Source organism: Silene latifolia, chromosome 1 (genome assembly GCF_048544455.1).
Source record: "Silene latifolia isolate original U9 population chromosome 1, ASM4854445v1, whole genome shotgun sequence".
Taxonomy (NCBI): Eukaryota; Viridiplantae; Streptophyta; class Magnoliopsida; order Caryophyllales; family Caryophyllaceae; genus Silene; species Silene latifolia.
In genome coordinates, this window is record NC_133526.1 from 93,277,267 (window position 1) to 93,304,742 (window position 27,476).

A 27,476-nucleotide genomic window follows, 5' to 3' on the forward strand; every position below is an offset into this window, starting at 1 on the left:
GAGGTCTTGGTTGCCTGAGCTATGGAATTAATGAGGTAGTTGATGACGAGCCGGTCAAAGCCAGAGAGTCTGATTTGGATTCTGACAAGCCCGAAGAGATCCTTGACTGGGGAGATGATGAGAATGTTGATCCGTTGAGCCATACGGACGTGGAAGCTAAGAAGGGTGCAGCTGCCAAGATAAGCACCATTGAGGCTACCTCTAGTAGCCAGAAGCCGACGAAATGGGCCATACCGTGGTCTTTCTTGATCAACTATTAGTTGATCGAGCTCTTTATAAACTTCATTTTATTTGCTTCTGTTAAGACAATTTTTATTGCTTTTGTGTGCGCGAAACTTCGCATTTATCTTGTTTGCTTAGGATTTTTAAGTTCTTTAGACTTTATTCTGGGTTTTGCGCAATTCTGGGCGCGTATTATTGTGCACTTGCAGGTTTTAAGACCTCATTAGCTCAAGTAATTGAGCAAATACGAAGAAAAGAGGAGTACTGCAGTATTTTCAGTCGATCGACTGGCTACATAGGTCGATCGACTGAGTTGCACTTTCCAGGAGCTATTGTTCCTGAGACGGTGGTCGATCGACTGCCATCCTTAGTCGATCGACCGAGGACGCTGCTGTACCTATTCACGACCTCTCCCCTGCTGTGTTTGGTCGATTTGCGGACTTAAGGGAGTTTTCTACTCCACTTTACTTTCCGTCAAATTATTTATTTCTTCTAAATTTTATCACTTGTGCACATATTTACCGCTTTAAAATTGTCTTCTCGATTTTATGCGTGGGTTTTATTTGTCTTTCAGGTACTTATTAGTAGTACTGCTGGCTACTGAAACCTCCTAGCTCACGCTGATTTGGGAAGGTTTCCTTTGCTGCGCTTAAAGTCTTGTGAGTTCCTTACTTTCACCTCATGTCATTTTTCTTCATTTTCCCGCAAATTCCCATTTCTCTTTTCTTCATTACATGATTTTGCACAATGGGGACATTGTGCGATTTGGTTTGGGGAAGGGTTTTGCGTCGCATATCATTTGCTTGCATTCACGTTTACAGTTCTGTCTTGCATTATTCATTTCATTTCTCACATATACAAAATCAAAAAAAAAATTGAGAAAAATATCAAAAATTTCATAAAATGCACGTTTATTTTAGCATATAGGTCGAGTCGGAACGGTAGTATTTCAAGGATGATATTGCATTTTGCACCTGTTTGCCTGAGCCTTGCTTGATTAACATGTTATTAGTAGAATCGTATAAATGCATATCTACAAGTTTTCGTTAATTATTTGCTGGACTTGAGACTTGACTTTGAAAGTTGGCAACCTACATCATATTTCTGAGATTTAGAGCCTATAACTGGTGTCATTCATGACCAGTTCATCTAGGAATGTGAGTAGTTACTCCTTATGAGACATGTTACACCTATGTGCATAAATATGAACTTAATCTGCTTAATACCTGTATGCATTCGGTCTGTGGTTAGTTGACATATGTGATAGAGGTTTCCCCTTATTCGTTTTGCCCATAAGCTCCACACTGCCAAAAATAGCCTTTTTGTCCCATTACTACATCCTACATTTAGCCTGTCCTTTGTCAAGCTAGTAGTCCGTGTCCTTGGGATTGTTACTCGTTTTTTTTTTTGGTGGCATATGCTCATTTTGAGATGATGGTTGGGAAACGAAATGAAGGAAAGAAAGAAATGGAAAAGAAAAGAAAAAAAAGATGAAAAATGCTTCGAAAAGAAAAAAAAGAAAAAAAAAGGGGTTCTGTACTGTTTAAGCAGTCGATTGACTGGCATCATCGGTCGACCGACTGAGCTTCGAAAAAAAAGAAAGAATCAATTCGCATAATTCGATCATTTATCTTATGGCGATTTTTGCTCCCATATTGCATCTATACCTTATGGGGGGTTAGTTGATTACTTTTATACCTGGAGATTGTGAGTTTTGTGCTTGCTATAGCACCGTTTCTGTTGTTTTTGAGCAAGAAGTTAGATGTTGCCACATGGTTCCGTTTTGGTACTAGCTTGATCACCTGTACCTCCACTTTTCCATAAATGTTTTGCCTCTTCTTACCCATACCTCACATATCCCATATATACCTCGGCATGTGTCATGGTCATTTTGTTGGTTGGAATGCGTATGTACGGTTGTAGAGATTGCTTTCATATTAGACTGCAGGCATGTTCTTATAGGTCGTAGTTAGGTGAGAGTCATTACATATTTACTTCTTTCTATTCTCTAATATATTCACCTGTGCTTATTTGAGTGATTTGAGCGACCCGTGAGAGTCCGATTTGATAAGTCTCTATGGTTGACGGTTCAGCACTTTCTAACGACTACATAACTCGTTTGCATGATTCATGTTACTAATTGATTGTTAGTTATTGCATTAAATTGGGTTAGGCTTTACATGTTGCATTTCGCTCTGAGATTGAACTCGTTCCATTAGGTCATTAGATCGAGTCTAGTTCTTGCTTGGGGACAAGCAAGGGTTTGGTTTGGGGAAGTTTGATGCGTGTCCTAAATATGTTGTTTTACGCCCTATTTTACACGCATTTCAGAGCTCATTTAAGTAGTTATTGCTACTATTCTCCCCATTTTGTCTACTTTCGTATTTTTTATGTAATATTGCAGATTTATGCGAAAATGAGTAGAAATCGAGCTAAATCCATCCCCGAGTATCCTGCATTACATATGACGTGAAGTATTCACCCGAGGAACGATCTTGGTGCGCAATTCAAGGCCCAAAAGACAAATCCACGAGATTATAAAAGACAAGTAGCAGCTCAAGCAGTCGATCGACCACCAACCTTAGTCGATCGACCAACCATCGGGTTCCAGAAGCTACTATTTACTGAAGACCAGTCGATCGACCAGTTCTAGCAGTCGATCGACCCAATTGCTATTCCAGACGAGAATTAAAAGACTGAGGAAGCATAAGCCCAATAAGTTTTAGGTTTTGATAATAATTGTTACGTATGTTTGCTATATAACGTAACATAAACATTCAGTTTAGGTATCTGGATTGAGACTCAAGTTTTCATACAATAATATTTAGTTTTGGAATTAGGGTTTGGATTATTGTTAAGCATTGGATCTTTGGTTCTTATTCCTAATCTTTCCTCTGCAAATTCGGTATTCATCTGTCCTAATTTCAGTTTATTGTTTTACTTCATCATTAGTATAGAATTGCTAGCTAGATTCCCGCAACCAATTCATTGTTTATGTTAATTGTTTACTTTATCGCTTCAAGCATGAATTCAGTAGTTAGTTTTATCATCGTTATTATTGTTTTTACCCTTAGCATGAGTAGCTAGATTATTTGTGCTAGGATGTAGGCGAATTATAGCATAGGCGGCAATAGATTGAACACGGCCTGATTCGCGTGTCAGTCGATCGACTGCCATTCGTGGTCGATCGACTGACCTCGTGAGGTTACCTTTCGTTTTAATTGATTTTAATGATGTATTTAACGAATCGAATGCATGCGACCGGTTAGATGCTTATTTTATGACTGACCCATTAGATCGAAAGATAGGGGAAGTTATTTGATCACCAATTAAGATGACTAAACTGTGCTGAGATCGAAAGATAGGTATAGTTTAGACCGTTAGTCACTTTTCAGGACGAGAGTCAGTATTAGTGATATTAGGGACCTATAGCGAGATCGAAAGATGCTATTTGTTAAGAGCGGACCGAGAGGACCTCTTATTTCCCGCCTCACTTGTGTTCGATTTAGACCTGTTTAGTATGCTGCCGCCGAAGCTGTAATGAACCGACCATCCTAGTACCCCTTCTTTATCTGTTTAATCCGTCTTTTTAATTTACTGTCTTTATTTATTCTTAGCTATAGACCCATTCAACTCAACCCCCACAATTGTTACTTTAGAGTTTCATTAGACAGCTAGAAATTACGTCTGCCTCCTTGTGGTTCGACCCTGTTACCACTAGCCTAGGTTAGTCTTAATAGGAAATTATAAATCTTATTTTTGGTACTCACAACGACGGGTATCAATCACATTGATGCCTAATATGACTAAACAGTTAGTCAATGTGTTGATGAGACAATTATTTAATGAAGATTAAATAATATTAGTTGAGACGAATTAACTGTCAATTCGTAAATTGAATATAATAAGTTATATTTAATTAAATGTATGTAATGTTAGCTTGGACGAATTAATCTGTTAATTCGTAATTAAATGTAATCGGTTATATTTAATATTAACAGGATGAATGTGTCATAGTGGTAATAGTGAGGGATACACAAACCAAGAGGTCATGGGTTCGATCCTCACTAGATGACAATTTAACACATTTTATACATTTTTGGAATAACCAAAATAAGGAAATAATACTCCTTATTTCGGTAATTGGGCCGAAATTAGAGGATGAAAAAAATCCACTCTAATCTACCCTAACACACCCTTTAAAAGGGTAGATGGGTGAATTATTTCTAACCTTATTTTTCTACTCATTTTCTTGCCTCCTCTCATCAGAAAAAACACAAAAACAACCTAAATTTTACAGAAAATTTGGATCGATTCTAGCATAATCAAAGGTCATATCTCATATCGTCTTGGGTGCAACTAATAGGCGAATATCAACTTTGATATTGTTCTTAGGCCGTTTTTGCTAGGACCGAAGGTTATCTCTTAATCCTTTAATTTTGTTTATGTAATTTTATTTTATGACTAGTGATCATCTTCATAAAATTCGTTATAATCCTTAATAATAAGGGAAGTATACAGACTATTTCCCACAAGTGGTATCAGAGCAAAGGCCACGAATTTTTATTTTGATGATTTTCATAAAATTGTATGTAAACAACATATGGAATTTCGAAAAAAAAAAAAAAAAGATTTTCGGCTGAATTTTTTTTTTGCCGAGAGGTATTTTTTTCTTGGACTGTTTTTCGTTTTTTTTTTCTTTTGTTTGATGATTTATTTCCAATTTCTTTTTCACATCATAGTTTTTAATCAGTTAAAATTATCATATGAAGAATTGGTAGATTTTGATTTAATGCAGATTAAGTTAAAATGCAAATAGAATCGTCATGTCAATGATATAAGAATTTGTTTTTGCTATATAGTTTTAGCACATACAATTAATCATGTTTGTTAATTCATTTGCTAAATCATGTTATAATAGCAACTGTAAACATTTTCTTCATCGAATCTTTGAATTAGGGCTTTTTGCCGCAAAAGAAAAATTGACGGCTTATTTTAGGGTTTGCCGTTAGAAAAAGAAAAAAAAAATTTCTGTTTTTTTGTTGTTTTTTCCGAAATGCCGAAAAAGAAAAAAAAGGAAAGGTTTTTTCTTGTTTTTGCCTAATTGCCGAATTGAAAAAAAAAAATAACAAATTTGGGCTGTTTTTTTTATTCCAGCCGTGAGCTGGGAATTTAAAAAAAAAAAAAATTGTTTATTTGATTCAGCCGAGACCAAATAAAAAAAAATGGATTTTGGTTTTTTTTGTTTTGTTATTGGCCAATTAGTTATTGTGAAACGGTTCACAATTTAAAGATATCATATTATTTTAAAGCAGTTTAATATTTTGACGGATTGAATTCATATTACAAGTTTAATATGAATTAAGATTGAAATTAATGTGATTAATTGAGGAATTGTCACTCAATTTGATTTAAATAGGTGGTTTGGATAAATTAATCAACATAATTAAGGAATTGTGTCATGTATGTTTAATTTATTTTTAGTTGATGCATTTTAATTTTTGTTGAATTAATCGATTGAATGAATTTAATTTACGTAATCTTTTTGCAATCGGTTGTAATTTGTAATACTTAGTGTGGCCTTAGTCAAATTATGTTTTCGTAATGAAGGAAACATGATTTTTTATGTAATTATGAGATCTCGAATCTCCTTTACTTTTCTTTAGTTTTTGGGTTTTGAAATTAGAATGTAATAAATAGGTTTATTATGTAAATTTTTATTTATTGTAATTTTTCGAAGAAGACTAAAAATGGAGATTGGAGCTCACTCCCGCTACATGGATCAAGATGGAACATCAAGACAAGCTTCTCGGGTCCAAGGATGGATTCCAAACTTGTATTTAATGTTTATTTTGATAGGATAGGTCACACTAGGACTTTTATTGTTTTACGTTTTCATTCATATTGTTTTTCATTCACATGTTAGTTTATGCATCATATTCTGCCTAAAACCAAACCACCTACTACTAAAATGCATGAAAATTGACTCATATAGGTTGTATGTTAGTTTTCATGGACATACAGATGTCACACACTTATTAAGCCATCGCCTTAGTTTATTCATTCTCGCATGCTAGATATTAGTTCACTTAAAATGAATTAAAATAAAGTTGAAGGGATCTTCCTCTAAAAACGGAAATTGAGATTAATCTTTATAAAGGCAAACAACTATGAATCCCTTCTTCGTCGGTAGGCATAATATGACCCCTTCTACGTTGGGAAGTAGTTGTGTTGACTTTAGTTTACCTCAACATCATAGTCCGAAGAGTTTCTCGTGATTATGATGGATTAAAGATAAAATTTACAGAAATTTATCGACCAAGAATTTTAACGGTAGAATTAGCTAAAAGGTTAGCTTATCAATTTACAGAGAATTGAGTTTTGGGATCATTTATATAATTCTTGAGGGAGGTCAATTGTATAAATGTTTTGAGTCTTCGCGTTATGACAGTAGTTCATTAGACTTAAAAATATAAACGATGCACATGCTTATTATTTTTATTCTTCTTCTCGCAGTGTAGAACACGTTTATTTTCATAATACTGTTACAACGAAATGGTTGGAAATAACGTAATCCCAATGCCTAGTGCCACACTTGGACGCGAGTCCTGGCTGAAAGCTTTCATGGACCACATGAATTAGTCCACGCGACTGAAGAATGATGGGTCCAACTTTGCGGACTGGGAGGCGGCACTACGGAATGCTGCCATTGCTGACGGTAAGCTCAAGTACTTAACTGAGCCAATACCGGTCAACCCAGGCCCCAATGCAGAAGTCAACGAGTCACTCGCTTATAGTGACTTCGTTATGGAAGCGGGTGCGATAAAGAACGTACTCATATTTGCAATGGAAACCAATTTGCAGAGACGCTTCATTGCTCAGGGTGCAAACAAGATTTTCACCACGCTCACTAACGAGTTCTCAAAGGCACCGAGAATCGTTACATATGAGCATACCTGTCGCTTCTTTGATGCGAAACTCCAGAAGGGCCAACCGGTTAGCCCACACATTCTTCACATGATTGAGAATGTCGAGAAGCTGGAGGCTCTTGATTGCAAAATCAGTGAGAGCATTGTCATTGACCGAATGCTTCATTCTCTTCATGATGGTTTTGCCCTTTTCAGGGCGAACTACTACATGAATGACTTGAAAAAGAGTCCTCATGAGCTACACTCCCTTCTCGTACAGACCGAGAAGGATATGAAATTGAGTGGGAGTATGACGCAGTATGTTCTCATGATTTCAAACAAGGGTAAAGGTAAGGGCAAGGCTCATGGCGACCTAGCTGTAGGTAAGCCAAAGTTTAAGAAGCCAGGAAACGGTAAGAGTGCGCCTGGTGAGACTAGTGGCTCACAGGGCAAGGCAAAGAGCAAGGGCGGTGACATAGAGTGCCACAATTATCACAAGACTGGACATTGGAGGAGGAACTGTCCCATCTACCGTGAGGACATCAAAGCAGGCCGCGTCGTTCCTGTTGGTATGTCATCTTATATTCATATGATTGAGATTAACCATGCAAGTTTCGGAACTTGGGTACTAGATACTGGTTGTGGTTCTCATCTGTGTAATCATTTGCAGGGCCTAAAGAACATCATACCTCTCGAAAAAGGTGATGTGGACCTGCATGTCGGGAATGGAGCACGAGTTGCTGCTGTCTCGAAGGGAACATATGTAATCCAACTCCCTAGTGGTTTTGAGTTATTTTTATATAATCACATTACTATGTACTCAGTTTGTCTAAGAACATTATTTATGTTTCCGTACTTGCTAAAGACGGTTTTGCATTTTCAATAAAGAATAATAGCTGTATTTTCTCTTTCAATGAAATGATTTATGGCAAAGCAGTTTCCATGAATGGAATTTACATCTTAGACCAAACCACGGAAGTATTACACGTTAATAATAAGAATAAAGGTTGGTGACAAAGATCAAACCTATCTATGGCATTGTCGAATGGGACACATAAATGAGAAACGCGTGAAGAAACTCGTCGATAATGGGACTATTCTCGCATTCGATTTTTCTACATATGGCACGTGTGAATCATGTCTCATTGGCAAGATGACTCGAATTTCCTTCAAAGGTGTTGGAATGCGCGCCAGTGACCTATTAGGACTCATACATAATGATGTTTGTGGACCTATGTCAATTACCGCTAGAGATGGCTATAGATATTTTATCACTTTCACGGACGATTTAAGTAGATACGGATATGTCTACTTAATGAAGCATAAAAGTGAGTCCTTTTAGAAATTCAAGGAATACCATAACAGGGTACAAAACCAACTGGGTAGAAAGGTTAAAACACTCCGTTCAGATTGGGGTGGCGAATATCTTTCAAATGAGTTTGATCAACACCTGAAAGACTGTGGAATCGTTTTGCAGTTAACTCCACCTGGAACACCTCAATTGAATGGTGTGTCCGAACGGAGAAATCGAACCTTACTTGATATGGTTCGATCCATGATGAGTCACACCGTAGTGCCTGATTCATTATAGGGTTTTCCTCTTTTGTCAGCGGCTCTTATACTTAATCGAAGTCCGTCTAAAGCTGTCGACAAGACTCCATATGAAATGTGGAAGGGAACGGTCCCTAACTTGTCCTTTATTCGGGTTTGGGGCTGCGAGGCTTATGTCAAGTGGAGACACGAGGATAAGCTCGGCTCGCGATCGGTCAAGACATACTTTATAGGTTATCCAAAAGGAAAATTTGGTCATTACTTCTATTCGCCTACCGAACATCGAGTTTTTGTTGCGGCTAGTGCGACGTTCTTAGAGAAAGAATTTCTCGAGAACAAGACGAGTAATAGAACCTTCGAGCTGTCGGAGATTCCAGAACCAACGACCGAGGAACGGATGGAGGAAGTTGTTCCTCCAACTGATGATACGGTTAATATTCCTGAGGAACCTAGGAGGTCGGGTAGAGTCTCTCATCCTCCGGACAGATACATTGGTATGGTCGAGGAGAATGACGTTTTACTCCTAGAGAGTAATGAACCCGCTACCTATAAAGGTGCCATGACCTGTTCCGACTCAAAGCTATGGCTCGAAGCCATGCAATCTGAGATGGACTCCATGTATGAGAATGACGTATGGGATCTAGTTGATTTACCTAATAAGCTAAAACCTCTACAGTGCAAATGACTTTACAAAATAAAGCGTTCTGTAGACGCGCAACCAGATACCTATAAGGCACGACTTGTGACAAAAGGTTTCACTCAAGTGCACGGATTGCATTATGATGAGATTTTTGCACCTGTAGCCATGCTACGTTCCATTCGGATAATCTTAGCGATTGCCGCATTTCATGATTATGAAATTTGGCAAATGGATGTGAAAACCGCCTTCTTAAACGGTTATTTGGAGGAAGAGTTGTACATGGTGCAACCCGAAGGTTTCATAGATCCTGAACATCCTAAGAAAGTATGCAAGCTTAAGCGTTCCATTTATGGACTTAAGCAAGCTTCTCGGAGTTGGAATCATTGTTTCGACCAGGTGATAAAAGAGTTTGGTTTCACTCGATCGATCGAAGAACCATGCTTATATATCAAGTCGAGTGGGAGCAATATTGTATTCTTAATATTGTATGTTGATGACATACTCTTGATTGGGAATGACATTCCTCTCCTATCTTCGGTTAAAGAATGGTTGAAGAACCATTTCCAGATGAAAGATCTGGGTGAGGCACATCGCATTTTGGGAATCCGTATCTACCGAGATAGATCACGACGGACGTTATCACTTAGTCAGAAGTCTTATTTGGATAAGATTCTTGAGAAGTTCAGCATGACCAACTCCAAGAAGGGGAACCTTCCAATGATGACTGGGATGCAGTTGAGCAAGTCTCAGTCACCCACGACGCCTGAAGGGATTGAGCGCATGAGTCGTGTTCCTTATGCATTTGCAATAGGATCGATCATGTATGCCATGATATGCACACGTCCAGCCGTGGCATATGCATTGAGTATGACGAGTCGGTACCAAAAGACTCCAAGTGAAACACACTGGATAGCTGTTAAAAACATCCTCAAGTACCTACGGAGGACTAAGGATTGGGTATTGACTTATGGAGGCGATACTAAGCTATGCGCAAATGGTTACGCAGATGCTAGCTTCCAAACAAATCGAGATGATTCAAAATCTCAGTCCGGGTTCGTCTTCACTCTTAATGGTGCTGCGGTCAGCTGGAAGAGTTCCAAACAGAGTGTTGTAGCAGATTCTAATACTGAATCCGAGTACTATGCCGCTTCGGAAGCAGCAAAGGAAGCGATATGGATGCATCAATTCTTACAAGGACTTACGGTAGTTCCTAGTTCGAATGACCCGATCACCATCTATTGTGACAATAGAGGTGCCATCTTTCAGGCTAAGGAGCCAAAGTCTAGCAACAAATCTAGACATGTACATCGGAAAGCTCACTTGATTCGTGATTACGTGGAGCAAGAGGAGATAGTGATAGACAAGATTGCGACGGATGATAACATCCGGATCCTCTCACTAAACCGTTGAATTATGATAAGCATGTAGGGCACGTTATTTCCATGGGAATTAAACGTGTTCCTGAGTTGTAGTACTTGATTATAGATTTGATACATTATCTTTTTCATATACTATTTATAACTTCATCGTTTTTATTATAATATTTTGTTTTCATGTGGATTGTACTGACAACATTGAACACCACAAAGTGAACTGAATTACATTATATTTGTTTTGCTCCGTAATCGCCAATGTGAGCTGATAACTCCGGCTATTATATTGTGCAGTCGATTGATGGTGGGTTCAACGAGCCATAAGTCAAACGGTTGACTGATCGATCACAGATGCGAGATTATAACGATACCTCGTAGGACAACTTTTTGTGACAACGTAATGGAGTCCTAAATGTTTAAAAACATTCGGTGCCAGGTCGTGGATAGGACATCCATTGTGTTCCTAGAGTCGATTCTTTTGACTATCGACTGTCTCTTGAGATTAAGGCAGTTTTTGGGTGACTTTGGTTTCTTTCTCAAGTCTACCGTAACTGGAGGCTAAGTAGATTTTTTCTGGGTCATTTCATACTGTGCTTACATCTGCAGGATTCGAGTTGAGGAAAATATCCAACCCTTATCAGGTATAGTTATTTCTCAGGGCCACTCGAGGAGTTGTAACTGAAATGCATGGCCATGCTCGAATGTTGATTCGTTTATCAGTTAAGTTACTCTCTAGTCGGGGAAACCACTCTTGATGATGATCGCTTGTAAAATACGACCTTTGTGAATACGGATTTGCAAATTGTTTTACATTGAGTGGGAGAAATTTTAGGATATGAGAATCGGTTATCGCACATACACTTGTGAGGACAAGTGGGAGTTTGTTGGAGCTTGTGTCCTCCACAAATAAGTGTGATAACGTTTGTAAATCTCTTACAGGTTCACAAGGGTATACTTCGTATTTTAATCAGTTGATTAACGATTACCTAATAACGGTTGGCTTGCTAGAAAGTTTGACGTTATTATCATACAGATGGCGGTGATCAACTGGTCCCTAAAGGTCACACCTATAGGATGTGTTTGAGAGATGTGGTTATAGAAATATGATCACATTGATGCCTAATATGACTAAACAGTTAGTCAATGTGTTGATGAGACAAATATTTAAGGAAGATTAAATAATATTAGTTGAGACGAATTAACTGTCAATTCGTAAATTGAATATAATAAGTTATATTTAATTAAATGTATGTAATGTTAGTTTGGACGAATTAATCTGTTAATTCGTAATTAAATGTAATCGGTTATATTTAATATCAACAAGATGAATGTGTCATAGTGGTAATAGTGAGGGGTACACAAACCAAGAGGTCATGGGTTCGATCCTCACTAGATGACAATTTAACACATTTTATACATTTTTGGAATAACCAAAATAAGGAAATAATACTCCTTATTTCGGTAATTGGGCCGAAATTAGAGGATGAAAAAAATCCACCCTAATCTACTCTAACACACGGTTTAAGAGGGTAGATGGGTGAATTATTTCTAACCTAATTTTTCTACTCATTCTCTTGCCTCCTCTCATCAGAAAAAACACAAAAACAACCTAAATTTTACAGAAAATTTGGATCGATTCTAGCATAATCAAAGGTCATATCTCATATCGTCTTGGGTGCAACTAATAGGCGAATATCAACTTTGATATTGTTCTTAGGCCGTTTTTTCTAGGACCGAAGGTTATCTCTTAATCCTTTAATTTTGTTTATGTAATTTTATTTTATGACTAGTGATCATCTTCATAAAATTCGTTATAATCCTTAATAAATTCGTTATTTTATTGTATCTTGCATGTGCTATGTGTCAAGCATATCTATAAAAAATTTGCACCTTTTGTATTTTTTAAACAACAATATATGATGATGTTTCAGAGGTTACCTGTAAATAAAATAGATTGAACTTTCTAAAATATTATTTCTTCGGGTTTAACTTCAAAGTATTTAAAAGATAAATGATAAAATATTTAACTAAAAGTAATACTTCCTCCATTTTTCTATGTTTGCCCCATTTCATTAAAATATACCTCACATTTCATTATTTTATGGGGCAAACATAGGAAATTGGAGGGAGTAATTAATTACTCATAATCAATATTTATACTTGACGTATACATATTTAACTGAAGATATTAAAGAAAAATATAACGCGTTTTCTACTTTTTCATGTCTTTTATAATACTATATTACTTAATAATCATTACTTTTGTTTTGATTATTCAAATGCACTCGCGATCACTATGTATATACATACCCGTATACATACTCGTTATCACACTATTTAAATCTATCAAAATCTCATATGTATTCAGTTTCTCGCAATATAATTTTTTTCATTCACACACTATAAAAACTTATCTATTAGCAGTTTTTTTAAGTTATGTTTTAAATAATTACAATGACTATTCCAATATTTTTTTTAATGGATTTAATGGTCTAAGATTTATAACTTTCTTCAAATATTTTTTTAAATGTAAATTATTGTGAGACACCCACTTTAATTATCTCTACATATTAAAATATTTCAATAATTATAATAAAACTTATATTCAATTGAATTTTTCGCAATGAACGTAATTATTTACATTTTAGAATTTTAATCAAAATAATTTTTTAAGAAATTTAGAATTAAATTACTATTAATATGTACTCTAATTTTAGGGTTATTTTCACTTTAGGTGCCCGAGGTTTCGCGAAATTCCAATTTAGGTACCTCACATTTACAAAGAACCACTTTGGGTGCCCAAGTTTATAAGCAAATGTCTTTTAGGTGCCCAAAATTAGGTAACTCTATTTTAGGTACCTCGAAATAAATTTAAATAATAATAAATAAAAGTACACCACTATTTTACGTTTTCCCTATTTGCCCCCAAAAGTAAGCCTACCTTCTGTAACACCCCAAGAGATGATTGAAAGTAAGTTGTCCCACATTGGGAAAATATGGAGCTTGTGATATGTTTATAAGGGATTCCACCCACTATTAGTAACAAGGCCGTGTGCTTTTGGGCTTAAGTGGGGACAAATAATGGCCAAAGGTACACATCTCATCTTATTGGGGTTGTGTTACGACGGTGGTGGGTCGAGTTGTTATAAATGGAATCAGAGCAACCCTGCGACTGTGCGGTGAGTCCGTGGTCGGGAGTACCCGGGTCACACATCTAGCAGGGGACAATTCTGGGCTTGGCTGTGGGTCAGCCTCCGGCACAACGAGGACGTTGTGTTATTTAAGTGGGGAGTTTGTAACACCCCAAGAGATGATTGAGACTAAGTTGTCCCACATCGGGAAAATATGGAGCTGGTGATATGTTTATAAGGGATTCCACCCACCACTTAGTAACAAGGCCTTATGCTTTTGGGCTTAAGTGAGGACAAATAATGGCCCAAAGGTACACATCCCATCTTATTGGGGTTGTGTAACGACGATGGTGGGTCAGGTTGTTATACCTTCCTCATTATCCCTCCATTTTTGATAGATTATCCCAAATACAACTAGAGAAGAGAAGTATGAAGAAAATTATCCCTTTTCGTTTGTTTCATGTTGGTTAACTTCACAAATTTTAGTATGTTATCAAAAATTGAAAAAAGAATCAAGCATTAGATTTCCAAACTTACTCTATTACCATTCTACAACAATTACTCGAGGTACAATTTTTTTCCTTTAAATTAGTTTTTTTAGTAAGTATTATTTCAATTTTGATCTATTTGGCAACACATATATCATACAAAAGTCTTTGTTTGGATTATTTATTGATTTATGATTACTAATTTTCTAGGGTTTTAGAAAAACAAAATGGGATTTTGAGTAATGGTGATGATTTGTTGAATACAATTATTGTTTGTTTGATTCGTTTCGGTTCAAGCAAGTATTCGCAATATTTTGATGCTATCAAACTTCTTATGTTACTATCTATGTCTAAGTTGTCAAAAATTTTGAATATGTGTGTTTGGGTTGTCTTCGGCCAATTGGTTTTGGAAATTCTTAATTTTTCCAAACAATTTCTCTTTGTCTTAAACTAAATGTTTCTTTCTTTGTGTTAATTTTGCAGCAACACTGCCTTCTTTGTAATTTTAGAGGCCAAGAATTTGACATTACAAATATCAATCCTGAGTACTTTGCCATAACTTTATATGTCAATTTATGGAAGCATATTGCTAAGCGCAACATATTGGAACCTTGGAATATGGAAGTTGTGTGTAGTATCCCTGAAAGTTCTGTACATTTGACTTTAGATTATGATCAAGATATTATGGCTATGTTTAAGTTGTATGAAAAAATTGATCGTGATACACTTATTTATAGAAGTGTTGAATACTCCAACTCCACTTTTACAATCTGCTAAGGAGCTCTATATGCTTTTGATAGAAACACAGTATGACGATGGTGCACCTTTTGGAGAGTATATGGCTATCTTAAGTGATGTTGAGATTGATTTGGATCTTGAATGTGAAGACGACATTGAGTAATGTAGTTCACAAGGTATGTCCTATGCATCAGATGAGTCACCTGCGAATGAGTCGGATGATATTCCTAAGTACATAAAAAATCGAAAACGGTATTCTCAGCAAACTAATGGTGAGATTAGGTTGGAGATTGGGCAACTTTTTGAGAATAAGAAAATATTTTTAGATGTGTTACAAGCATATGTTATTCAAGAGGGATTTGCATTAGATAAGAAAAGAAGTTTGAAGAAGAAATTTCGAGCAACTTATAAGGATTTGCCTTATGGTTATCCACCCGGAGAAAATGCTGATTGTTCAAACAGGATAGTTCATGAGCTATGTCCTTGGAGAATTTTTGCTTCACTCTTATCTGATGGTATAACTTATTAGATTAAGACTATGCAAGATAAGCATACATGCATAAGGGTAGATAAGAATCTCACTGTGAAAGCTCCTTGGGTGGCTAAGATGTTACCCATCAACTTTAAAGTTGCTCCTTCAATGGATATTACCATTATGAAGGATTTAATGAATGTCAGATATGGGGTCATAGTAGGAAATAATATGTTGTATAGAGCTAGGGAGATCCTGAAATAATCAATAGAGGGGTCACACAAAGATTCATATGTGAGACTGCCAACTTATATCAAGATGATTATGGAGAGGACCCCGAAATCGATCACTGGGATATCGTGGACACGTCCTTGGAATTCGCAATCTAATCTGTTATTTAAAAAAAATCTTCATCTATTTTGACGCAATGCAACAAGGCTTCATCAATGGATGTAGGCCATTTATAGAGGTAGATGGGACTCATATGAAAGGAAAGTTCGGCGTAACTATATTAATAGCTTGTGCTTTGGATGGAGACAACGAAATTTTTCGACTTGCTTATGCTGTTGTAGATAAGGAAACATCGGACACATGGGAGTTCTTTTTTTACCAGTTGAACGGAATGGCCCCTGACGCATCAAGGAGTAAATGGATCATTTGTAGTGATAAACAAAAGGTGGACATAAATACATAATTCTTCATCATTTACTAAGGTCGTTTTTAATATTCCGCAATTTTTACCCTTTACTGAATTTTTGCATGGAGTTGAATCTGCCTTAGCTTCTATGCTATGAGAGGCACGTAGAAGAATATGTGTTAGGCATTTGTATGCAAATTTCAAGCAAGAATGGCTTCGTGACTTATTGAAGAATTACTTTTGGATTGCTTCTAAAGCACATAATGGGTTTGTATTTACAAGGCAATGGAGCAAATTAAGAAGAATAGTGTAGCTGCATACAACTATTTAATGGACGTGCCTTTGGAGTTATGGGCAAAAGATAAATTTGATAAATTTGTAAACTGTAAAGGTAGACGAAGTAACTAATAATTTAGTGGAGTCATTTAATGCGTCAATTAGAGAGTTGAAGAGCTTACCAATATTGTCCATGCTTGAGGCATTAAGGAGAAAGTGCACGAAAAATATGCACACGAAGAGAAATACAGTTACAAAATGGAATTCGATTGTTTGCCCCAAACTCAAGGAATTATGTGACCGGACGTGGGATGAGGGATACTATTGCATTCCAATATCAACGGGGGAAGGATTGTATGATGTGAAAGATGGTAATCATTACTACAATGTGAATCTTAGGAAATTGACTTGCGATTGTCAAAGTTGGCAAAATTTGGGTATTTCTTTTAAGCATGCAGCGTCAGCCATTAGGCATACAAGAGGCAAGCTGGAACACTATGTGCATTCTTATTACTCCACACATAGGTATGCCCAAATAGGGTACAATCTCTCTGATTCCTGACTTTACCAAGTGGGTTGAAGATGATGAGCCAAGATTAAACCCTCCTAAGGTAACAAGGAGGCCCGAAAGACCTAAGACTCAAAGGCATATGGAAAAAAGGAGAACCAGCTAAAATGAAGAGAAGCACATTTGTTAAGTGTTCTGTATGCGGGACTCTTGGGCATAAAAAAAGAGGTTGTCAAGGTGGGGGAGACGATAAAAAGTAAAAGGGCATCTGGAACAAGAATGCAAAATGGATAATCAAGGAAGACTATACGTGTTACTTGATATTTTCGTAGTAGTAATATTGGAGTGCTTAATCGTCTTGTCAAATGGTATGTTAGACCTTTTTTTTTTGTAAACAAATACTTGATACTTTCGTAGTGATGTTATTTATGAGTTGGTGATTATTTGATATAAGTATCGATCTCTTTGTACGTGAGCTACAATGCTTCGATTGTCAAATGGTATGCTAGATCATTTTTTCGTAAATGAATGACATTTTCAGTAGTAATGTTATTTGTTGGCTCCTATTTTGGTATATATTATTAGTGTAATTAATTTGGAATGTTAGCTTAGAAAAATCACACAAACATGATAATTAGGCACCTAAAATAGAGTTACCTAAATTTTGGACACCTAAAATACATTGCTTATAAACTTAGGCACCTAAAGTGGAATTTCGCCCAAATTGGAATTTTGCGAAACCTCGGGCACCCAAAGTGAGATTAATCCTAAAATTTATTAAATTATAATTAATATTTTGCTGAGATTTATACAACATTTATTATGTTCATATTAAATGATTAGCTGTAATTAATGTTTGTCATTAAGGTTGTATATGACAAGTAGCACATCCACAGCGTTTCAACCTGGTCATATATATATATATATATATATATATATATATATATATATATATATATATATATATATAGAGAGAGAGAGAGAGAGAGAGAGAGAGAGAGAGCGCGCGTGAGCGTGAGTTATTTAATGAAAATATTCTGAACTATGAGTGTCCTTCTCAAATTACTCTAACCTATCAATTAACTATGAATATCACCAACTAATGTATCATTTCCCACATATTAGAATAAGTGGAAGGGCAACCTGCTTATCCGGTTACCCTTGTAAAAACACACAAATTAACCTATTTCCTTATATTTTTCTACTACGTTACCTTTATTATCGGTCTCTCTCTTTGTTTTACCTTTTCTTCTTTTTCTCCAAATTTCAGTTGATTCTTCTACCTTCTTCACCATTCCTCTCCTTATTCCTTCCTTACTATGATCAAGACTAAATACATAAGCAATCATCACTAATATCATTAGTTTTCTGATTAATCATAGTATTATTATCAATCAAAATATATAAAAAGATTACTACAATTATGATAGATGAACACCAGCACTTTGAACCCCATACATCCACCATCTGCTACCACCACTTATCCCATGAAGCCCCTTCAACCCCCCCCCCCCTCATGCCGAACAACACTCATACAGCCCAACTCCCTCCGGATTAGATGGTTAATTAACCTGATGGATTCAATAGAAACTTGAGCTTTGGCGGCGATACGTTTAAGAACTTGGTTAGGTTTCGTTTCTGACGCCGGTGCTGATTCTTGGAGATCACGGTGGTAGGTTTTTGTGACGAATTCGAATTTGAGGGTAGGACATTGGATTAACCCGCTTGAACTCCAGGTGGTGGTGGCGATGTAAGGGGAAAATGGAGATTTAAGTACTCACAATTGACCAAGCTTTTATACTAAAGCCCAAATAGAAGAAATAATCTAAGAGAAAATCTCGTCTGAACCGTGCAATTAGTCGATCGACACAAGAGCTTGGTCAATCGATACACAGTGTAAAGTCAATCGACAATGCTAGGGTGGTTGATCGACACTATGTACGTGGTCGATAGACAATGGCTGAAAGCTCTCCAAACTTGCCTATTGTGTCTATTGAGCAGTGTCTAACGACATATGGACTGATGGTCGATCGACATACGGAGAGTGGTCGATAGACAATGAGCAAAGTCTTCAATGTTTGATCGATTTTGTGTCTATTGGTAATGTCTAACGACATATAACCCCCTGTCTATGGACAATAGCAGCAAGTGGAGCATGAAGGTGTGGTACTGTTTAAAATGGGTCCTTTTATTGTTATTGTTTATCAATTTACTCTATTATTATCGTCTTATTGACTAATTACGAACATTTATCCATGTGGAGGAACTAGAGGTGGCAATCGGGTCACTCGGGTCGGGTTAAAGCGGGTCGGGTCATATCGGGTTCGGGTTATGTCGGGTCAGTGACGGCTCGGGTCGGTTCAGTTTATGTCGGGTCATTTTCAGGTCGGGTCATCAACGGGTGGCAAGTCGAGTCGGGTCATTAGTGGGTCAGTGTCGGGTCAGGTTATCAACATATATTTTATCTTATATATTTAGTTTTAGATGATAATTTTATGTTTAAATAATGGGTAGGTATATTAATTGTAGTTTTAAGTGAAAATAATTAAGATAAATGTCAATTTGGTGTTATTTAAACCATTATTAAGCTAGTTCATTATCGGGTCATCCATCGGGTTGAGAAAATATCGGGTCACGGGTCGGGTCGGGTCGGTTCAGGTCGGGTTTGGATTGGGAAAAATAAGGCTTTTATCGGTTATCGAGTCGGTTCAGGTTGGGTCGGTTCGGTTTCGGTTCACCCAATTTTCGGGTTGTATCGGGTCGGGTTCCTCGGGCCGGGTCGGCTTTTGCGAGCTCTAGGAGGAACCCACGCCACTGTCTTTTTTTGGTGGGTTGGGTTGGAGCGCGAACCGTTATACGGAGACGGGAAGTAGTGCGTTTGGTTGAAAGAGGGTATCCATGACTTTGGGAGAGAAATTTTTGTTTGGTAAATGGGTAGGGTATGGAAATCATATGAAAAAATGTCTATAATTGAGTAAAATGTGTACTTAAGAGCAATACCTTTAATTTTAACTCATTTCAGTTCAGTTTCAGTCGGTTATGTTCAGCTCATCTCTTCACAAAATTAACTCTTAGGCCTGTTTTCTGGCTTAGCTTACTTCAGTTCAGTTCGGCTTTATTCAGTTCAGTTCAGCTCGTCTCTTCACATATAAACTCTTATTTCAGCTTCATTTAATTTAGCCCAGCTTCATTCAATTCAGTTAATCTCTTATTAGCCGAAAAGAATAGAACTTTACTTCAGGTCCATTCAATTTAGTTCAATTCAGCTATACTCCATTCAATTTAGTTCATCTCGTTTTGGCTGAAAAAAACAAGGCCTAAATAATAAAGGGGGTCAGCGTCTAAGTTATGGACGTCGTATGCTTAGTTATGACCCAATCATTAAATTAAGGAAAGCCAAATAATAATTTTACACTCAAAAATGTAAAAACCAACAAGGGTCTTAGCCCGGTCCGGTCCTGTACCAACATAACTAACTAAGGTCCTGTATTGAAGGTGTTAGAGCCAAATTGTGTATGTCATCACTAATAGGAATATTTATGATAGATGAACCAACTCAACCAAGAGTATGTTTCTTTCTCAGTCCAAATATGCGAATGAGATCATCGAACGCGCTGGTATGTCCATGTGCAAAGCTTCGTCTACACCAGTGGATACCAAGCCGAAACTTAGCTCCAAAACGGATACACCATGTTCTGACCCTTCCCTTTATCGTAGCTTAGCAGGGGCACTTCAATACCTTACTTTCACTCGTCCTGATCTTTCATATGCGGTCCAACAACTTTGCTTATTTATGCATAATCCTATGGACGCACACATGAATGCATTGAAACGGGTTATCAGGTACGTTAAGGGGACGGTCTCTTATGGTTTGTGGCTCGGCATATCTCCTCCGACGTCTCTCATGTCTTACACTGACGCTGACTGGGCTGGCTGCCCCGATACACGCCGCTCCACCAGCGGATATTGTGTTTTTCTCGGGGACAATTTAATCTCATGGGCGTCAAAACGCCAACCCACTCTATCCCGCTCTAGTGCTGAGGCCGAATATAGGGGGGTTGCCAATGTCGTCTCGGAGTCTTGTTGGCTTCGAAATTTGTTGTTTGAACTACATCACCCGCTTCCTAAGGCTACAATCGTCTATTGTGACAATGTAAGTGCCATTTATCTCTCGGTAATCCTAAGATGAAGATCAACGAACCAAACATATAGAGCTTGATATCCATTTTGTTCGTGAAAAGGTAGCTCGCGGTGAAGTTCGTGTTCTACATGTTCCTACTCGTCACCAAATTGCTGATATTTTTACTAAGGGGCTGCCTCTAATTTTGTTTGATGATTTCCGCTCCAGCCTCAACGTTCGTCAATCTCCCGATTCGACTGCGGGGGTGTCTTAGAATATATTGACCAAATCATTGTCAATATATTATGTATATTTGATACTATGTATCTTAGCTAATTATGGTTACATATCCTTGTAATTAGGCACATATCTCTCACACTAATTTGTATTTATACGTTGCTCATTCTAATGAATAAACCAAGCATTACATTCCTATCTTCTATCATGGTATCAGAGCCAGAGTGACTGAAGGTCACGGGTTCGAATCTTGGCAACCTCAAAACCCCTAAAAAAAACTCGAGGTGGAAACCCAAAGACACTGGATGAGTACGGGGAGCTGCAGACAACTAACCACTCTTCAAGCCCAACGGGCATTTGAGTGAGGGAGCGTAATAGGAATATTTATAATAGTTGGGCCTCAACCATCACCTTAAGGTTTTGGTTGAGTTGGTTCATCTATCATCAATATATTCTAACAATCACTTCCGCTTTGATTTTTTTAGATATAGACAAATTTCATTGTATGTGTTGCCCAAAGTAACAATGTTAGCCTCTCATAAATAAGACCCTTTTGTTGCTACAGGAAGGAACACTCAATCATCTACTCCATTCTTCTCAGTTCTCACCCTTGAAAAATAATCCAGTTTTATTTAAAGACGACTTGGTACGAGAATTTGTGATAGATAAATGGCTGGCCTACTAACAGCTGTTTTATTGACGTTGTTAGCAGCCATTGCTTCTTCGGAAGCTATCGATAACTTAACTCAGAAACCGGCCAATGTATTCGAAAGGGGAAGTTATACATCAGTAAGGGTGGATACATCTAAATCCAAGTCTCCGAAGCCTTTGGTGATCATTTCACCTAAAGAAGCAGGGGATTACCCTATCCTCTATTTTGTCCACGGCTTTAATATTCCGAATTACGAGTATACTCAACTCTTCAACTTCATAGCTTCTCATGGCATCATTGTGGTTGCTCCAATGGTATATTCGTCGTCTCTTATCTCTCGCATGTCTAACTGATTATATTAGGATATTAAACCATTCAACTTGACATTTTAGGGTTATCGAGTCCCAAATATCAAATCGAAGACCATATCAACTAAAAGTTTAATCTCACTTAACTTTTATTTAAGATCGTTATGTTCAACTTAAACTTAAAATGAGTCAATCTGAATCGATAAACAAAAATATTATGCTCATGGACTAGCAAAAAGCTGGTGACATCTATCCAAATTCCAAATGGCATTCTATTTGACCTTTTTAATCTTTAAAGGGATATGATTATCAGAGATCAACTTTTAATCAGATAGTTCACAACTTTTTTTGTTGAAGACGGATATATATGTCTTAAATTAAATTCAGGTAAGATAGTATAAGTGCGACAAAAACAGAATACCACGGCTGTTAATTTGATACTCCAGCCAAATTGGGAATCTGATGTGTGTTCTACTGAGTTAATGTGGAGTGTGTTTTGTTAAGCACCATATAAATGATTATACAATACTTCAAAAGAAAGACTACTTAAAGGTCCATCACTCCATCATATCCATAACTTGTATCCCCGATTCACCATAACCAGAAGTGGAATAGGTAAACCGATTTATTGAATCGGGGTAAGATCGAGGTAGTTTCGATTGGGTCAGTTTGAATTAAGGAGGTAGCTTTATTGGGTTGAAATGTGAATCTTATATTGCTCATTTACTCATTCACAAATTCTCGTGATGGGTTAAATAAAACCTATATGGGAGGATAAAGACAAGTTATTTGTGTTTCGCTATGCATTTTATTTTTTATCTTATCTACCCACGTGGGTGATATTTGACACGTCACAAGCATATCCATCACAAGTAAAGGCTATTGTTAATCATTTTAGGTTAGATGCACCCTATTTTCGTTTGATTTAAAAGATGTCGTATACTGCATGAACAGTAACTCCCATATAAAATGGTTTAATGGTAAAAAAGGCTCGGAGCGGCAAAGCCGAAACATTAGAAAGTTGTGATCATTATAAAATATAAGTTTGTGAAAATATATTCGAAGCAATTTGTGATCATACAATCATATATTTATTATATGTAAAACCGCCTCTTTGGGCCATCTTGCCCAAAAAACGTAAGGCCAATTGCATCCTTTTTTTTAGTCAGCCTTATTTCTACCTTATATTTGTTGTACCTGCAGTTATTCACACAGTTTGGCTTAATCCCCAATATCCCAACTCACCAAGATGAGATAGATGATGCAGCAAATGTAGCCAATTGGTTAGCCTTGAACATAAACACGGCTGAGCCCAGCATCCTACCCGAACAAGTTACCGCAAATCTCAACATGTTTGCAATGTCAGGACATAGCAGGGGAGGAAAGACGGCCTTCGCTCTTGTCCTTGGCTACACCAAAAAGACCACCCTCAATGTCAAAGTGTCAGCATTACTAGCAGTCGACCCGGTTGAAGGTAACAAAGTAGGACTCATTGAGCGGCGAAGCAAACCATATGTTCTGACCAAAGAGGCTAATTCACTGAACATATCTATTCCAACTACGATCATTGGCACGGGTGTGGGCACAAGTTGCACACCCAAGGGACTCAGCCACGCTCAGTATTACAAGGAGTGTGTAGAAGCATCGTATTTGGTGGTCTCCAATTATGGCCATTGTGACATGTTGAATGACCGTAATGTTCTTATGAGAACAATGTGTGGGAGTGGGAAGAGAGGGACTTATGCTGTTATGAGGAGGACTCTTGGTGGGATAATGGTTGCCTTTATTGACGCGTATTTTGGTGGACGTCCTGAAGCGTATAATGAGATTTTGTCGAATCCGTCTCTGGCTCCTACCAAGCTTCATCCTGTGGAAGACAAGAGTCTGCCTCAACAGTATTATGACGCTTAAGGGCAATAGGCACTGATTCGTCCTTGCTTGTTAATCGTATCTCATCTATCGCCTTTGAATAATTTCCAAAAACTTTGTATGCATTGTCTTGGACTCTTGGTATTATTCAGTCTGTGACAACTTTTTATCATTGTTTTGGGTATGAGTTGAGCACACATCCACTCGAAATTTGCGTTATGCACTTCCCTGAGAGTGTCTATTCTCTTAATAGTTAGGCCTAGGGGCGGAACCAGCTACTAGGCTTTATGTGCTGCCCCCGAACTAGTTTTCCCAAGTAAACATAATGTCACAAAGCTTTGAACTCATAATCAGATGGTTTAGGCTTCAGTTTTGAGTATGAGGAAGACGACGACATTGTGGATTCAATTTCGACAATGAGCGATTAGTTACGGGTTCAACTTAGGCCCCGAAAGTAATTGCAGTCCATTATTGATTACTTCCCCCAACAAAACAAGGAGTTCTATGGACACTGCCGTACAATCCAAGAGCCCTACAAACAGTGTAGAGTGTGCAGAATCAGACATACAGGATTTGGAACAAATAAAGAACCTCAAGTTTTCAAAAGAAATGGGAAATAAACTAAAACATACAGTATTATAGTAGCATTTCTATCAATAGTATTCCTCTTTGGAGTCTAAAAACAGGCAAATACAAAACAATTAAACAGGATAATAATTTGACACTTATGTATCAAACTTATCATTTGCAAGTTAATTACACAATCAACCTTTTGGGTGCGATGCCAAGTTAATTATGCAATCAACATTAGTTGTAGCCTACAACATGGCATCGCACCCAAAAAGTCTTCTATAAAAGACCTTATAGCAAAAACTTTAATAGATTAAAAAAGGGTAGCTATAAATTCACGGCAACAATGTACTAGGACACGGGACTTTGTTCCAATGGCAATTGTACCCTTAATATTTCCTTCCAGTAGCTTTAATCTGAGCAACGTAGGACCCACTTACTTTGTCCATGTGCAAACAATGTCCGTGTCCTAGTAGATCCACCCCGTGGATTTATGGGAACTCTTAAAAAAGGGTCAAACAACCAAATTAGTAAAAAAGTGAAGGGCGTCGGTTGCTAAAAAAACTTTAAAATATGAAAAATTGGTAAAAAAGAAAAAAAAAAGTGAAGAATTGTGGTAAATTGGCCAAAAAATAACAACCTTATTTAATTTACTAATCCTACATCCAAATTTGACCAAATTACCCTTGCCAAAATTACAGCCCAACTAAAAACACTAATAGAAAACTTGGCAAATATGGCAGTTCGAGACGACTTAATTCAGATATAATATGCTCTTAAAGATGGGTCGCTTAATTCGCTTTTAGACCTATTTCGGATGAGTTATTTTAAGTTAGGGAGTACGAGTCCTAATATAAGTTAGGGCGCAAGAGTCACTTTTGTCGAAATCAATTATTTGGCTATGCCCCATTTGAATCAGAACCACTTTTGTTGAACCATATAGAATATATGTTTTCGTTTTGATGATGTCAAGAGTACTTTATATTATATATACTCGTTGCGCATAATTGTTCGTTTAGTCTCTTCAGATTAGACTTATTATTTGCAAAGTTTAAAGGATTGTGATGAAAGTATACGAGAATTTATTGTGATCAAGCCCTCAACCAAGGATCAAGATATTGCAAGACAGTGAAAGAATTATTCAAGCGTCATGAGAAGATGAAGCTCATCTAAAGATTTATCAAGCTTGAATGATGAAGTAGCCTATACTCGAAGATTTCCTAAAAAGATTAGAATAGTGTTGGTGATTATCTCGTAATGGTAACATAAGAATGGATTTCTTATGTTAGTAAGGTTATAGTTTCACAGCTATAACATTACTTATGAAAGATCTCAATGTTATAGCTCTTCTACTATAACATTGAAATGCTAAGCTTATATAACGCACGATTTAAGAAGTTTTCAAATTGTTTTTGAAAAATATTTTTGTCTCCTTTGAAGAAAACCAAAGTTATAGTTGATGATACTATAACATTGTCTCAAGATAAGGATTCCCAATCCAATGTTATAGATGATGTTACTATAACATTGAATCCAAATCAAGGTGATGAGTCTGAAGTTATATCCGACTCTACTACAACACCAGGATTGGATTCAGGGGGAACTTCCTTAAATTCTGAGCCAAATGAAGTTGGATCAAGTTCAAATAATGAACCGAGTACCTCAACAAAGTGGAAATATAAGAATTCACATCCAATGGATAATATTCTTGGCAACCTTCAGAGAGGTGTTCAAACACGAAGGTCCTTGAATAACTTTTGCTCTTTTTATTCATTTCTTTCAATGATCGAACCAACGAATATCAAGGAAGCTCTTGCAGAATCAGATTGGATTATAGCTTGCAAGAAGAGCTTCAACAATTCGAACGGAATAAAGTTTGGCACTTAGTTCCTAGACTCAAGGACCGATCTGTAATTGGAACCAGATGGGTGTTCAGAAATAAGTTAGATGATGTCGGGGTCATAGTTCGAAATAAGGCAAAATTGATGGTACAAGGTTACAATCAACAAGAAGGAATCGATTATGACGAGACCTTTGCACCCGTTGCCCGTCTCGAAACTATTAGACTTCTGATAGCATTCGCAACTCATAAAGGAATGAAACTCTTTAAAATGGATGTCAAGACAGCGTTTCTAAATGGATATCTACAAGAAGAAGTTTTCGTAGAACAACCTCCTGGATTTAAGGACAGCAAATTTGAAGACCATGTCTTTAAATTAGACAAGGCACTCTATGGATTATCAAAATTTCTACTTGACAGTGGATTTCAGAGAGGATCTGTAGAAAAAACCCTATTCCTAAAATCCGAGGGAACTGACCTTTTGGTTGTCCAAATCTATGTCGACGATATCATTTTTGGATCAACAAACCGCAATCTGTGCAAGTATTTTTCGGAGTTGATGACTTCCAAATTTGAGATGGGCATGATGGGAGAATTGAAATTCTTCCTAGGTCTGCAAATTCAACAAACTGAGGAAGGCATCAAAATTCATCAGCAAAAATATATTAAGGAATTAATTCAAAAATTTGGAATGGAAAATTCTCATGCTATGCCTACTCCAATGGTCATAGACAAGAAATTAACTTTAGATGGAGACGGTAAGTCAGTTGATGAAACAACTTACCGAGGAATGATTGGGTCTTTCCTATATTTAACTGCAAGTAGACCAGATATTATGTTCAGTGTATGCGTTTGTGCGAGATATCAAACATCTCGCAAAGAATCGCATATGACGGCTGTAAAAATAATCTTACGATATCTTATTGGGACATCAAA

At 37.1% G+C, this 27,476-nt stretch overlaps 2 protein-coding genes across 2 annotated transcripts; both read left to right on the forward strand.

Moving 5' to 3' along the window:
• Positions 1–15,950: 15,950 nt before the first annotated feature.
• Positions 15,951–16,998, forward strand: LOC141651017 (uncharacterized). The gene is made up of 2 exons (XM_074458746.1): positions 15,951–16,199; positions 16,552–16,998. Exons 1-2 carry the CDS (start codon positions 15,951–15,953, stop codon positions 16,996–16,998), a joined length of 696 nt encoding a protein of 231 aa, XP_074314847.1.
• A 4,787-nt stretch (positions 16,999–21,785) lies between these two features.
• On the forward strand, positions 21,786–24,302 carry LOC141607824 (chlorophyllase type 0-like). Its single transcript, XM_074427171.1, has 2 exons — positions 21,786–22,267; positions 23,465–24,302. The coding sequence occupies exons 1-2, from the start codon at positions 21,971–21,973 to the stop codon at positions 24,170–24,172; spliced, it is 1,005 nt and encodes a 334-aa protein (XP_074283272.1). The 5' UTR covers positions 21,786–21,970; the 3' UTR covers positions 24,173–24,302.
• The last annotated feature ends 3,174 nt before the right edge of the window (positions 24,303–27,476 follow it).

Excerpts from the sequence above, each read along its gene's own strand:
- LOC141651017 (XM_074458746.1), top strand. The coding sequence starts at position 15,951 with ATGCAACAAGGCTTCATCAATGGATGTAGGCCATTTATAGAGGTAGAT. Across the intron at positions 16,200-16,551 it reads TTTGTAGTGATAAACAAAAG|GTAGACGAAGTAACTAATAA; the intron begins GTGGACATAAAT and ends TAAACTGTAAAG.
- LOC141607824 (XM_074427171.1), top strand. The coding sequence starts at position 21,971 with ATGGCTGGCCTACTAACAGCTGTTTTATTGACGTTGTTAGCAGCCATT. Across the intron at positions 22,268-23,464 it reads TCATTGTGGTTGCTCCAATG|TTATTCACACAGTTTGGCTT; the intron begins GTATATTCGTCG and ends TTGTACCTGCAG.